This window comes from Anopheles ziemanni, chromosome 2 (assembly GCF_943734765.1).
Source record: "Anopheles ziemanni chromosome 2, idAnoZiCoDA_A2_x.2, whole genome shotgun sequence".
Classification (NCBI taxonomy): Eukaryota; Metazoa; Arthropoda; class Insecta; order Diptera; family Culicidae; genus Anopheles; species Anopheles ziemanni.
Genome location: NC_080705.1, coordinates 48,581,585 through 48,597,771, shown reverse-complemented (window position 1 = coordinate 48,597,771; position 16,187 = coordinate 48,581,585). Strand labels below are relative to the sequence as shown.

At 40.2% G+C, this 16,187-nt stretch overlaps 1 protein-coding gene across 1 annotated transcript; it reads right to left on the bottom strand.

The window, feature by feature from the left end:
- Window positions 1–3,713: 3,713 nt before the first annotated feature.
- Window positions 3,714–5,751, bottom strand: LOC131293712 (uncharacterized). The gene is made up of 4 exons (XM_058321786.1): window positions 5,539–5,751; window positions 5,394–5,471; window positions 4,702–4,878; window positions 3,714–3,815 (listed from the first exon to the last, which is right to left on the bottom strand). Exons 1-4 carry the CDS (start codon window positions 5,749–5,751, stop codon window positions 3,714–3,716), a joined length of 570 nt encoding a protein of 189 aa, XP_058177769.1.
- Between the last annotated feature and the right edge of the window lie 10,436 nt (window positions 5,752–16,187).

Below are 16,187 nucleotides of genomic sequence, written 5' to 3'. Positions count from 1 at the left end.
CGAACCACATACTAAATTATTGCAAACTGTGGAAAGGGTGCAATATTAACGGCTGTACAGCGAGACATCACCCCGCAATGCATGATCCTTCAAAAGGCATCCCGGCGGCGGTATCTGGAACTGTGAACCACCACGGATACAAGCAAACGAGAGAAAAGGTCTATTACCAGATACTCCGGTGCAGTCGTTAGAAGCGAAAAGATTGCCAAAATATAAGCACCTGCTTAACGTTCCAGTAAAAGGCTTTAAAAATGCCCGCCATCTAATCGTGCCCATCAAAAGGAAGGCTGGGCCACCGAACCAACCAATCGCGATAGAGACAAAGCTCGGGCGGATCGTGGTCGGGAAAGAAGGAGAGAAGTTGTTGAGTGCACGCGCGGCTCCCGAACATGAAAATTGATAATTAACTAATAATAATTAAGAAGGCAGAGAGAATGGACGCAATGACAAATAAGTACTCGATTTTGGTGTGAAGGAGACAGTAGAAACAATCACAGCCGAAGAGAAGAAGAATCCGGCGGATGCAGCAACAAAGATTTCGAACAATGAAAGCTTGTGGATCGGTGGACCTTCTTCTCTGACAAGCGATGAAGCGGACTGGCCCAAGAAGAGAACGAATCTCATCACCGATGAAGAGATTGTAAACTGCCACTTCAAACAGGATGAGGTTATTCGCGCATCGATCGCTATTCGGACTGGATGCGACTAGTACGACACCTGATATTCTTGCGGAAGTTTACGGAATATCTAAGAAATAAGGCCGCATTCAAATCTACCGTGAAGATGTCAGATGTAGAAGCGGTGAAGAACTATGGTTGGTATCGCGAACGGTTTCGATTTCGATCGATAGCATGAACCTATCGAAAAGTATTCATTTTTGGTTCATTTGCTTCATCGGAATGACCACGATCTATCGCGATCGAAACGTAGAAGCAAACAATCGATAAATCATCAAGCAGTCAACAGTTGTCTCGATTTTGATCGATAATTCGTCAATAAAATAAATTAGTTATATCCTAGCATTATAAATAAGACTTAGTTTTTTTAATATTCTAAGCTTTGTAAGTTAGACTAGGTTTTAACAGATGGTTTGGACCGATACTGGGCGCATTTTGGTGCCGAATTTGAATAAACAGAGTTTTGTTGACACTGAATTTTTTCCTACAATCGATTTCATTTCACAATTTTCTACGATATTTCACAAGGTTGATTGAATCGGCTTTACCATCGTGTATAGTACACGGCGAAGAAATCATATTTAATTATTAAATCAAAAACTACACAAAACACAGCAACGTTGCGTACGCAAGCGATACCATAAACGTAAACCACATCGATCTGAAAGCTGCTCGACTATACGACCACCCATGGTTTATCGATCGAAACAGAAACCCCGTTGCCGATAGCTATTTCGAGTAGATTTAGATTTCGATCGACTAATTCTTTTGATCGAAATCGTGTCGATCGATTCGTTCGCGATACCAGCCTATCTCTTCAAACGGGCTCAACGTGAGCCAGCGTCTGCCAGGATGCCGATAATCCTGCCACAAAAGAACCGCTTAATCAAGCTAATCGTCCGGGATTACCACGAGAGGTGCTTGTATCAAGCCGACAACGTCGTAATGAGCATGCTGAGACAGGAATACTGCATCATCAACATGCGAGCAGTCCTAAACAATGTGAAAAGGTGCTGCCAATGGTGCATCCTGCTTGCCTGCAAACCAGCCTTACACTCCCCCGTTTCTCCATACTGGGGTTGAATATTTCGGCCCCTTCGAAGTAGCAGTTCGTCGGTCAACGGAGCCCAAAATTAGATACAGACAGTTTTCTAGTGTGTCTAAAAATCTTCCAGTGCCGCAGGGGAAAAATATCCCACTTCTACAGCGATAACGGAACGAACTTCGTCGGAGAAGAAAGACACCCTACCGCCACAAGGTCGAGATAGAAAATCAATGGACAAGAGCGAGATGGTGATATCCTTGTCTCTTACACCAACCTTTCCCCATGAACTTAAAAATCGAGGCTTGTGCCCATCCAACACAAAATGAACATTTCTCCATACAAAATGGGTCCCGGTTTTGTCAACGGTTCTCTCAACGATCGTCCAGTTAAACCGCGATAATTCATTCGGAGCAAAGCGGCAAAAACGAAAAAGAGGAGAGCCCTGATGGGCCCCCTTCTCTCTTCTGCCTTCTACAACACTCTCATGCCTCGAGCACACAGCGGGATTCGAACCCAACCTCTCCAACTCCGGTCTGTGTACGCTAACCACTAGACCGGCGCTCTTGCTAGAGAATGGCGCGCTAAACGTACAATATATATCTAGCTACATGCGTTTGCATGCATCGTTAGCGATCGCTAGCGTAGGCCTCAACCAAGAGCAGGCCATTTAAGGCTCTCGCGGGGTCTTCGCGTACACTCTCGGCACTGCCGTACGGTGGAGAGCGTGTAATTGTATGGAGCGAATTGCGCTCTTTGAGGGCTTCGCACTTGTTTGTATCCACGCGTGCTCAGGCTTCATACAAGTTTTGCTCACTCTTCATACAAGTTACGCTCGCGGGCGGGTCGAAAATTGTCGGCCCTGCAGCGCGAATGCGATAGAGCATTAGTCAGTCGCTGCGTCTCGCTCCGATCCACGGGGATAGGCCTGAGTTCATTCAAAAATGGTAGTAGGGTGATTATCTAGCCGAACCCTCATGTGTGAAGCCCTCAAAGTGCGCCATACGATACGAAGTTTAACCGAGGAGCCACACGTAAGCGAACGAACGCGTAGACCGATTTTTTTGGCCCGAGCTTTTTGCGGCAGTCGGTGTATACCATATTTATAACAGTTGGTCTTTTTTTTTTACCCGTACATGGAAGCGGGAGAATGCCCAAAACATTCGCTCGACTTTTTCTGTGCGCTAACGAACGTTCGCTCGACTGCTCGAATTAGAAAGGATCCAGAACTCGAATAAAGCTTTTCGAGTAGTAGATCTTATCTGTGCATTCGATTCAAAACCGTCCGTTATGTTTATTTACATGCTGTCAATCATTGTTTTGATTTTTCGATTGGATTTGTTTTTGTGGCTAAATTGATTTGTGGTTTGTGGATTATTCTTCTCAGTGAATTCAGTGAAAATAAAGAAATGGATAGTGAAAGTAAAAATATGGGAGAGCAGGTAAGTGGTTTACGTTCTTTAATAGTTGTTAAGACCTCGTCGATGATATACAAATGTGTTTTATTTTGTTTGAGAGTAAAATAAGCCCGGAGCTGGCTCGGCAACTTGTTGCCGCAGTGGAGGCACAACCAATTTTATGGTCAAAGAGCCACCCGAAATACAAAAACAAAAGCGCAAACATGGATGAGAGGGTGAAATATTAGAAAAGGATCCAGAGAAAACCAGAGCAGAATGGGTGATCGTGAATGTTTTTGATCATAAATGATTTTTGGTTTGTTTATATATTCAATCGTTGACGAATGCTCTTGTTCATTGTTCTATCGAGCTGCTACTTCACAAAGAATGGGGTGGATAGTAGAAGCCATGAGCTTTTTAAAGGACTCAGTTGATGTTGGAGAAACAATTGATAGTGTAAGTACTGAACCAGATTTGCTAAACCTGATTAGCGCAAAAATAACAAAACCTAAACTAACATGGTGTTAAGTGTACAGTCAATGTTTCAATATTATCATGCACTAACAATGTCTTAGAACAGCGGTCTCCAAACTTTTTTTACGCGGGCCGCATTTGGTAGAATAACTGTAGCGTTAGGCCACATTTATCCTGGTAGGAGAGGGTCTCGCATGCGGCCCGCGGGCCGTAGTTCAGAGACCCCTGTCGTAGAACAATAATGTTAGATGGCGAGATTTTCGAGCTTCATATTTGGTTCCCTGGGCTCTGCTATAGCAGCCTGGGACTAGACCAACCACAATATAGGCTAGTTTGCGATAATCATCATTTCTACCATTTCATGCATAAAAGCCTAAGACTATAAGTTAATATAAAATAATTTGATTCAAATAATGTGTGATGTGTGTTGATGGTTGAATATGTTGGGTGGTAACATAATAAATAAACAAAAGGCATGTAGTGGTAGTTCTTCTTTCGCAACATTATTTAATATTAATTCCATGCTAGGTTATGGGCTAGATGACTTCGTATTGTGTTAACATTTAATCTTTGACCCTGTTCTTCACCTTCAGTAATGTTATTCGAATTTTGTAACGGTTCTAAATCATGATATTCGATGCTGTTATGTGTAGAATCATAAAATTGTGCTTGTGTTGCGTAATTTGGATTTCTGCTCTTTATAAAATTTAACAAGAAGACAGTCGTCCTAACTTCTTGCTTCGCCGCAAGTGGTTTCAATAAAATCGTTGTTTGCAAGATTTTAAAAACATTGGAAAGAATGCCAAATGCATTTTTGACGGTCATTTTTGCTCGTGAAAGCCTATAATTGAAATTTCTTTCAAAAGATCCAACGTCGATGATAGCCTGCAAAAGGTCGAATGCAATAATTTGATAACGCAAAAGCCTGATCTCCTAATAACATATACGGTACTTTAACCGCAAAAGGCGGATGCAGAACCACGGGGCTTGGAATGTTCAGCTGGTTATTTTCAAATTTATCGTAAATGCTTGAGTGTCGAAACACACCACCGTCTGAAATCGACCCTTTTGCTCCTACATCTATATACAAGAAATTATAATTAGAATCTACTATAGCTAGTAGCACAATACTAAATTTTTTTTTGTAATTGAAGTAGTCTGATCCACTTTGATGAGGGGCAATGATTCGAACATGTTTACCATCGATTGCACCAATGACGTGCGGGAACCCCCATCTATTTTTGAATTTCGTTGCAACTTCTAACCATTCGTTGTTTGTAGATGGTAACTGGGAGAAAATAATATTGACTAGTGCTTATTTTATTTTACATATTTTTTTTTTCAAATTAATTCTGCTAATATATTTTCTTTTTCGCAAATAGCAGGCAGGTCCATCTACATGCGAAGTCGTTCAGCCAACGGACCACCCAGCCAGCGGAACACCAAAAGCAGGAACAGGAACATCGCGGATCCCACGCTCGGTGCGCAGACCATCAACGCATTCACCCCAACGAAAATGTGTGACAAAGTGAGGGACTTGAAAGAAAAGGCAATGAATTTATTAGTGGAGCATTTGCAAGACCAAAAAACAAAAATTTCTCCATTTATGCAATTGGTCGAAGAAAAATTGAAACAAAAAAGTTCAGAAGACCGTGCGAAATTAGAGATCGACATTTTAAAATTGATAAATCAAGTTACGGATCTTTCAATAAACCAACAGAAATAAATTAAAGGCTTTTTAATTCCTACTGGGCTGCTGGCCAACTCTGGACTCTCTGTGCTTGCACCATAAACATAACATACCTTTACGAAATCAACAAGGGCTTCTGTTAAGCATTTGCATACTTCGGGAACAATCTTTGAAATAAGCTGTCGTGACACCTGAATAAACATTTGGTATTAATAAAAACAAAGACGTAGAAATTCATCCTATTACGCAGGTACTTACTCTAAACAAGTACTGTAAATTTGTAAACCGTTCTCCAGTTGCTAAATACCTTAATGTAACTAGAAGCCTTTCCTTCGGCGTAACTGATTTTCTCATGGCCGTATCCTGCCGACGGATGATGCCGACAGTTTTTCGGCATTGTTCCTCGACTGCATCCCCACTCGCGGATTGTCCACCACTCGCGGATTGTTTGTTCTTCATCACTTTCAACATCACTTAGAAATAAAGCAACAAAAGCTTCAATAAGGCTCATATTGTAAATTTTCTCGCCTGATTTAGAGCAAATGGATGTGACTGTAAACAAACAAATTAACCGCCAAACTGATTTGACGTTCGTATCGAGCAGAAAAATGGCAGCACATAACGAACGAAAGAGGCAGTTGATACCAGAGCGAGAGGCATTGCGGACACACGTGAAGCTCCCGTAAGCTCCAGCCGCTCGAAAAAATGTGGTGAATAAACTGTACAGTTGTGCAAAAACGGTTGAAGAATGAAGTGTTGTAAAATGAATTATTCTATTCAATTAGAGTTAGCGATCATGCGAGTGAACCTAAATAGGTTGAGAATTCTAATTGAGGAGCAGCGTCGTATCCCGTTTCCGGCGAATGTGGACGCGAAAACTGTTTTTAAACAGAAATCTAATTCTCCTGTTTGACCTACAGGAAGAAGTGGAAACAACTAGGATTTTATTGAGAATGTGTAGTGGAGATTTCGAATATCTATTAGCAGCAGGAACTCTGTATATTAAAAAGCAAGATACCAACATGAATTTTTTTTTTTTTTTTTTACCAACATGAGAGAAGCAAAAAGCCCTCGGATAAAGCTGTCCATTGCATTGCGTTTTTTGGCTACAGGTGACTCATATACTACCAAACCGCCACAAGCTTCGGGTCGAGATAGGAAATCAATGGGCTAGAGCGAGATGGTGATAGCCTTGTCTCTTTTACACCAACGCAGAAATTTCCCCGTCCCGCCACAGTCAGAAATCTCTCCTTAGCGCACCCACCAGCTGCCGCGGCAGCTGATTCGAACTGAAAAATCGAGGATTGTGATTGGCTAGCCGAACCCTCATGTGTGAAGTCATCAAAGTGCGCATGCGCATTGCAATACGATACGAAGTTTAAATGCCCTGCGCGAAAACCCAGCGCGAGCAATCGTAGACCCAGCACGAGTGGTCGAATACCCAGCGCGAGCGATCATTCATTCATTTCATTTGATTCATTCATTTAAATGAAGAGCAAAAACCGAAACGCGGTGGCCATACGAATTCGCTCCGAGAGAGGTTTAAATGGCTAGAGCGGATTGAGCGTATACCGATGCATTCCCATACAGTCCATACAAACGGCTAACTAGTAGATATATATTGGGCCTTTAGCACACCGTTCTCAACAAAGAGCGACGGTCTTGCGGTAGGTGCGCAGAGACCGGAATGGAAACAACGCGGTTCAAGTCCGCGTAACAGCTCGAAACATGAGAATGTGTAGAAGGAAGAGAAGAAAAAAAGAGGGAGGGCCCCTGAAAGGGGCCTCCATTTTTCGTTTTTGTCGTGACAACTTCGGTTTTGCTTCGGTTTAGGTTGCCGACAAATCTGAAAACGGTATAAAAGTCAGCATGCGTACGGAGCGCGTTTTACAAGGCGCTTTGGCGCTTAGGTAGTTAGCAGTACACATTCAGAGTATGTATTTCTAAATGATTTGCTTCAAACTATATAACTACGTTCTAATCAAAGCTCCAAGCAACAGTGGATCGGAGTATTGATTTATGCTAATGTTGGGTACCAATGCAAAATGTTGGCTAACACCGAAATTTAAAAAAAATTGAGAACCACAAGTTGAACATACCAGGACCTGAAGTACTGCGTGTACCTTACAGCATAAAAGTCCCATACATGCTATTGGCAGATCAATCATTTGCTATGAACGAATGGTGCATTAAGCCTTTTCCTTAAAATACAACCCCTGGAACACCAGTACGACATTTCAAATTCCGCCATTCACGAACTAGGCGAATCGTTGAGAATGTGTTTGGAATAAAAGGGACTATTACGAGACTCGAACAACTCTCTCATCACACGGAAACCGCCGACTCGAACGTTAGAGAAAATTGCATTACGGTCACTTGTTCGAGTCGATGTGAATGTGTCGAAGTGGTGTGAATCGACTGTGTCATTTTGTAAACAATGAAAAATTTGTGAAGAGTGCGGTGTGTGTTTTTTCTCCAATTTAAAGCGAAAAGATACCTTCGCATTATGAAAACGCCATATTTTACTTCAAGTGTATCTTATGTATCGGAATTTACTATTGGAACTCCCGTGAGGTCTCTTCGATTGAACTTTTTGGCACTTTCCGTAGCACTAGACCACTACGAATAAAAATTTGTCGAATTCGAGATCCCGTTCGAGAACCGTAATGCATTTTTTCCCAAATTGTTCGACAGATTACTTTGATCGACAAAAAAGTTCTCGAACGGGAGCCGAACGGAAACTCGAAGATGAGGCATAATGCAAATGTGTCGTTCGAGTCGGAAATTCTCGAACATTCGAGTCTCGTAATAGGCCCTAATGTCTAGCATGCTTCGTGTGCTTAGAACAACTATGGAATTAAATGCTGAAGTTGTGGAGAAAGTGGTATTAGCAGCAGTTTATCTTCATAATTTCTTAAGAAAACGAAACTCATGACGAAATAATGTACCAAGTGAGCCAATGCTGGATTTACAAATAACACCAAGCAATATATCTAGAAACATGCATAACATCAGACAACACATTGCGCACGATCTATTTATGAATAATCCATTACCATAGGCAGATATTCAATAGCACCGCACACATAATAATACATAATCCGATGGTTATTTCAAATACTGTTCGAGCTCAATTTTTTCAAGGAACTGGCATGACCAAGGTATTTGAAATGTTGCAAGGTAATTTAATTTCAAACATTTGTTTTTTTATGAAAACAGATAAGGATTGTTTTAATTGCACCTTCAGTGTTGAAAAATTTGTGTATGTAAACTACAAACTGAAGAACTATGCTTGCTCTATTTTTATTCAATGAACTTGTAATCATCCTTTTATCTTCGGAACATAAAAGATATGTAAGCTGTCGTAACCTTGGTTATTTGAACCAAGTAAATTACCTTTTTCAACCAAGGCAAATATAGTAAAACGAAACTGATCATCAAAACGATTGATTTTATAATACAAAAAGTTCAGGATTGCATGTATGATAATGCTTGACATGTCCGACCCAACTCTACGTTCATGAGAGGGAGAGTGGGAATCCACGTGTGCATGAGGAATTTTGTAGCAAAGCGGTCAGTTTATTGCAATGAGCATCTCAATGTAAGCGAGGATCCTCCCCTAACACCAACTAAAGGAAGAATGCGAGAAGTAGCGATTGCTATACGTGACAGAGTGTACGGACAACCGATCAGTGACTGCAGTTGTACGGGCAGGTATGTTTACCTTCGGCAAAATGAACAAGGCATGAAATGAGAGATAGATCCTACCGAGAAATACAGAAAGCGGGGATAGCAAGCTTCAGAGTGTTCCGGCCATCGAGCTGATACTGCGCCTTTGACAAAACGACATATATCCAGAAGGATCCTCAGCTACAAGCAAACGAGCGAAGAAAGCGAGACGTGGGGAACAGTTTGCAGTAGAACGTGCAGCGAATGCGACACGGATGGTATGCAGAAAGAAGGATGTCCACCTGCAACATTCAATTTTCTTTAAGCAGAGGTAGCGAGTAATCTATGCAGTGCTCTTTACTTCTCTGAACCGTTTTATTCCTGTTTGGATAGATTTTTCCAATCGGCCAATGCCATGCGCAATTCGCATGCCATCAATGTGGATTAGCATGCGCAGGAGTTTAAAACCCGGCACTTTAAATTGTAACGTACCTGCAGTACACCGGTAGTAGGGCTTCTTGCCCTGTTCAGCAAAAGACCAGTCAGCTCTCTTTTCCTTGCGTACAGCGGATAGCAAAACTTCCAAAAGATAGAAATCGTGGAACCACTCTCCGGAGTGCACGGCCAAAAAATGCTGTCTCATATTCGTGTAGCCGGTATCTCCCTTGTCCAACATATGGAGGGGAGTTACCACTTTCCAGGATTGGCAAATTAAGCAAACCTTATCCGTGAGACAATTGGTCGCGTCGAAAAAATCATCAATAGATGAATTCGAGGCGCCTGTCACGGGAATTTCCAATTTCCACTTTTACGCGCTCGTGTCTCAAAGATATGTTATCCCATTTTTTTTTATTTACATTTACATTTGCAAAACAAACATCTCATCATCATCATCTGTGAGACCGTGTTGACAAGTGCGATGTTTACAAAAATTAAATTTTCACAATATTTCATATGTGATAATATAACAATGCAACTTGATCTTTTCGATTTTTTTTATGTAAATATAGAAAAAGATAAAAAATGAAGCACTGAGGTATATTAAAGAGACGTACGCGAATGACATCGATGTGTGAGCTTTAGATGAAGAAGTTAACAACTTTTTAAAATTTATAAAAGAGGAAAATTTGAAAACTAATTTTAAAATCTGACATTTATGAATTAGTTAAAGAGATGAACTGCACATTCCCAAATATTGAAATAATGCTTAAAATTTTATCAACGATCCCCATTTCTAACGGATCTTTTTCAGTCTTAAACCGCGTGAAAAATTATTAAAGAACTACAATGGGAAAGAAAAACTTAAACAATTTATCAATTTTGTATATACAAACTGACATGACTGTTCATCTCCACATAGCGAACTCATAGGAAACTCTGGTGAAACTCCTGTCAAACTTGTATGGAGTTTCGAGTTTCCCGAGTTCGCTAAGTGGACACGCATTTGTTTCGGTCTTCTTCGCTTCTTCTTAATCCGTCAGTTATTAAACGTCAGAACGAGGGGCTTTGCTAGTGCTGTCAAGAGTTTCCTACCAGTTTCCTACGAGTTTCCCAGCTGTTGCGGGAACTGAGTTCGACAGTTCGACGGAGGAGAGTTCGCTATGTGGAGATGAACAGTGATAGATTCGATAAGAACTTCAAAAATTATTGATAGTTTTGCTAGAAATAAGGCCCGTAAAAAACACATATATAGTTCAATAATATAAGGGTAAAACGAAGATAAATCATGTAGTTAAACTTTGTGCAATTATAAATAATGCAATAATGCAATACTTGATGATGGTGTAGTTGAACATGTACCATCTAAATCTGTTCGATGAAATTGCAGAATAAGTCAATCAGTTTGGTTCAACAAGGATACAAAACATCTGAAGAATCGGAAGCAAAATGCACATAAATTTTATAAACAAAATAGGAACGATAGGAACCTTGCGAATTACCTTAATATTTGCAACCAACTCAATCTGGCAATCCAATTTGCATACGAGGAATACAACTCAAAAACAGGGTCAGAAATAAAAACAGGACCCAAGTCATCAGTTGCCCTCTCCTTCGATTTCTTTTGGTTTTTGTACGATTTTAAATTCAATCTTGCCTTGGCACATTGGACTATACTTTTTTAGGTACCCATTTGTTGAGCCATATCGCGAATGGAACCTTCTTATTTTTATTTGAATGCTTTTGCTCTTTCCCGGTTCAAATGTTGGTCGATAGGACCAGATTTTTGACCACTTTTCGGCGTATCCTCGAAGCTGGACTCCTCCCGAAACTTTTGGATGGCAGTTCGTACGGCTCCGACTCTCACACTTACCGATTCTGCTAATTACCTTAGCGAAATGTTAGGAGTCGAGCACCAATTGTGCAGAACGCTTTAGCGCTTTTTGACGGAAATGCCTCGCATTTTAACAGAAACGGTTGAAAAAAATAGTTTCGATGCACTATCTAGTAAGTTTGAATGTAAAAAATCAAACACCCGAAGAATCAACTGTTTAGCGTCATCCGTTTTCCAAAAACGTAATTTAGAAATCGTGCTTATACTTTCCGGGACACCCTTTACATGTCCCGAGATCGTAACAACAAGATTTGTTTACATATCAAGCATAGGATTAACATAATGCGATGAAATAATACTAGAACTCGATTTCTTTTGGTTTTTGTACGATTTTAAATTCAATCTTGCCTTGGCACATTGGACGTTACTTTTTTAGGTACCCATTTGTTGAGCCATATCGCGAATGGAACCTTCTTATTTTTGTTTGAATGCTTTTGCTCTTTCCCGGTTCAAATGTTGGTCGATAGGACCAGATTTTTGACCACTTTTCGGCGTATCCTCGAAGCTGGACTCCTCCCGAAACTTTTGGATGGCAGTTCGTACGGCTCCGACTCTCAATAGACACACTTACCGATTCTGCTAATTACCTTAGCGAAATGTTAGGAGTCGAGCACCAATTGTGCAGAACGCTTTAGCGCTTTTTGACGGAAATGCCTCGCATTTTAACAGAAACGGTTGAAAAAAATAGTTTCGATGCACTATCTAGTAAGTTTGAATGTAAAAAATCAAACACCCGAAGAATCAACTGCTTAGCGTCATCCGTTTTCCAAAAACGTAATTTAGAAATCGTGCTTATACTTTCCGGGACCCCCTTTACATGTCCCGAGATCGTAACAACAAGATTTGTTTACATATCAAGCATAGGATTAACATAATGCGATGAAATAATACTAGAACAGTTTCAATGCGAGCAACGCGTTTTTGACATATCCTGTTAGACGTTATCATGCATTAGCCAAAGCTGAATATCATTTTACCTAAATTGTCAGAGTACAACAAGGTTGTTTAAATGAATATTTTACATGGATTTTAATGAGAGAAGTAAAATTACATAATTTTCCAACTCTAACTGTTGAATAAGAATTGTTAAACAAGATTGATAAAATAAAACTTGAAGAAGTCAGCCAGTAAACTTATTGATTGTGGGATAAAAGCAATATCTAACAATGATTTTGTTGAAAAGCATATCAAAGGGGCAAACTAATTTCATGAAGGTGTATTGATATCGGAATAGCGTTTAGCATGTTTTCTTTAAACGTATTTTGCATGTGTCCCTTTTTCAAGTTAAAGCTTCATTAGTAAGCATTTCCTATTATTTCCATTTGCCTTTCAAAAGTATGCGCAAATGGATACGTACATTTGTTTTTCTTTAAAATTAGAGTCACTATCAATTGCTATACCAGTCACTGTACAGTCTCAGGCGCGCAGTATTGATTTACATATGCACCCTCTTTTATACCACACGCGGCATACCTTCGAAAGAACTTTACGCTATAATGCAAACCATTATTGAAGGTGTTTGCCGGTAGTTATCGACTTAACGTTATCGAAGTGCAGGAAAACCGAGCACAACAAAGTGGAAAGGACGTTTATCAAGCAGTGATAGATAGTGTGGGTGAATTTTTCGGAAGTGTTTGTTAGGAGAAAATGGAACGGTTGAGACTAAGGGCAATGAAGATGACAGAGAAGGAGTCTTTCGCGGACTGCTTTACTGAGACTAGAGGCACAAGCCGTATTGTAGGTACTTTCTGAAGATTAGAAAGCGGAAGAAGTAGTGCAAGCTATGATCAGACGCTCGGTTCCGGAAATAGCGAATCTGCTTAGAAATGATTTGTAAAAAATCTAGATTTTGTGCGTATGGAGACGGTAGAAGCAGGAATAGACAAAATAAAAAAAAGCAGAAAATTATATAGCGGCGGTGTCGTATACTCATATCGGAGTGCATACGACGTGTGCGCGTTCTTCGGGCCCGACGGCCCGATACTGCGCGCCTGAGACTGTACAGTGACTGGTATAGCAATTGATAGTGACTCTAATTTTAAAGAAAAACAAATGTACGTATCCATTTGCGCATACTTTTGAAAGGCAAATGGAAATAATAGGAAATGCTTACTAATGAAGCTTTAACTTGAAAAAGGGACACATGCAAAACCTATACGTTTAAAGAAAACATGCTAAACGCTATTCCGATATCAATACACCTTCATGAAATTAGTTTGCCCCTTTGATATGCTTTTCAACAAAATCATTGTTAGATATTGCTTTTATCCCACAATCAATAAGTTTACTGGCTGACTTCTTCAAGTTTTATTTTATCAATCTTGTTTAACAATTCTTATTCAACAGTTAGAGTTGGAAAATTATGTAATTTTACTTCTCTCATTAAAATCCATGTAAAATATTCATTTAAACAACCTTGTTGTACTCTGACAATTTAGGTAAAATGATATTCAGCTTTGGCTAATGCATGATAACGTCTAACAGGATATGTCAAAAACGCGTTGCTCGCATTGAAACTGTTCTAGTATTATTTCATCGCATTATGTTAATCCTATGCTTGATATGTAAACAAATCTTGTTGTTACGATCTCGGGACATGTAAAGGGTGTCCCGGAAAGTATAAGCACGATTTCTAAATTACGTTTTTGGAAAACGGATGACGCTAAACAGTTGATTCTTCGGGTGTTTGATTTTTTACATTCAAACTTACTAGATAGTGCATCGAAAGTATTTTTTTCAACCGTTTCTGTTAAAATGCGAGGCATTTCCGTCAAAAAGCGCTAAAGCGTTCTGCACAATTGGTGCTCGACTCCTAACATTTCGCTAAGGTAATTAGCAGAATCGGTAAGTGTGTCTATTGAGAGTCGGAGCCGTACGAACTGCCATCCAAAAGTTTCGGGAGGAGTCCAGCTTCGAGGATACGCCGAAAAGTGGTCAAAAATCTGGTCCTATCGACCAACATTTGAACCGGGAAAGAGCAAAAGCATTCAAACAAAAATAAGAAGGTTCCATTCGCGATATGGCTCAACAAATGGGTACCTAAAAAAGTAACGTCCAATGTGCCAAGGCAAGATTGAATTTAAAATCGTACAAAAACCAAAAGAAATCGAGTTCTAGTATTATTTCATCGCATTATGTTAATCCTATGCTTGATATGTAAACAAATCTTGTTGTTACGATCTCGGGACATGTAAAGGGTGTCCCGGAAAGTATAAGCACGATTTCTAAATTACGTTTTTGGAAAACGGATGACGCTAAACAGTTGATTCTTCGGGTGTTTGATTTTTTACATTCAAACTTACTAGATAGTGCATCGAAACTATTTTTTTCAACCGTTTCTGTTAAAATGCGAGGCATTTCCGTCAAAAAGCGCTAAAGCGTTCTGCACAATTGGTGCTCGACTCCTAACATTTCGCTAAGGTAATTAGCAGAATCGGTAAGTGTGAGAGTCGGAGCCGTACGAACTGCCATCCAAAAGTTTCGGGAGGAGTCCAGCTTCGAGGATACGCCGAAAAGTGGTCAAAAATCTGGTCCTATCGACCAACATTTGAACCGGGAAAGAGCAAAAGCATTCAAATAAAAATAAGAAGGTTCCATTCGCGATATGGCTCAACAAATGGGTACCTAAAAAAGTATAGTCCAATGTGCCAAGGCAAGATTGAATTTAAAATCGTACAAAAACCAAAAGAAATCGAAGGAGAGGGCAACTGATGACTTGGGTCCTGTTTTTATTTCTGACCCTGTTTTTGAGTTGTATTCCTCGTATGCAAATTGGATTGCCAGATTGAGTTGGTTGCAAATATTAAGGTAATTCGCAAGGTTTCTATCGTTCCTATTTTGTTTATAAAATTTATGTGAAATTTTGTTGAAAAGCATATCAAAGGGGCAAACTAATTTCATGAAGGTGTATTGATATCGGAATAGCGTTTAGCATGTTTTCTTTAAACGTATAGGTTTTGCATGTGTCCCTTTTTCAAGTTAAAGCTTCATTAGTAAGCATTTCCTATTATTTCCATTTGCCTTTCAAAAGTATGCGCAAATGGATACGTACATTTGTTTTTCTTTAAAATTAGAGTCACTATCAATTGCTATACCAGTCACTGTACAGTCTCAGGCGCGCAGTATTGATTTACATATGCACCCTCTTTTATACCACACGCGGCATACCTTCGAAAGAACTTTACGCTATAATGCAAACCATTATTGAAGGTGTTTGCCGGTAGTTATCGACTTAACGTTATCGAAGTGCAGGAAAACCGAGCACAACAAAGTGGAAAGGACGTTTATCAAGCAGTGATAGATAGTGTGGGTGAATTTTTCGGAAGTGTTTGTTAGGAGAAAATGGAACGGTTGAGACTAAGGGCAATGAAGATGACAGAGAAGGAGTCTTTCGCGGACTGCTTTACTGAGACTAGAGGCACAAGCCGTATTGTAGGTACTTTCTGAAGATTAGAAAGCGGAAGAAGTAGTGCAAGCTATGATCAGACGCTCGGTTCCGGAAATAGCGAATCTGCTTAGAAATGATTTGTAAAAAATCTAGATTTTGTGCGTATGGAGACGGTAGAAGCAGGAATAGACAAAATAAAAAAAAGCAGAAAATTATATAGCGGCGGTGTCGCATACTCATATCGGAGTGCATACGACGTGTGCGCGTTCTTCGGGCCCGACGGACGCGCAGACGAAGTGTGTGGGTTAGCGAAACTAACTAGGTTCTTAAGCCAGGTACGTGGCCCGTCAGCAGTCCCTGGCACCCTTACCGCCTCATTGAAGGTTCCAAGCCGTCCCTGTTAAGCGACGGCTAGACACAGCGGTAATCGCACGAATATTCCATATGAAGAAAACGAATTTCGTTCCCGCTATGTTTAAAAAAACGCGAAACTACCCAGCCTAAAATTTTCGGCCACTG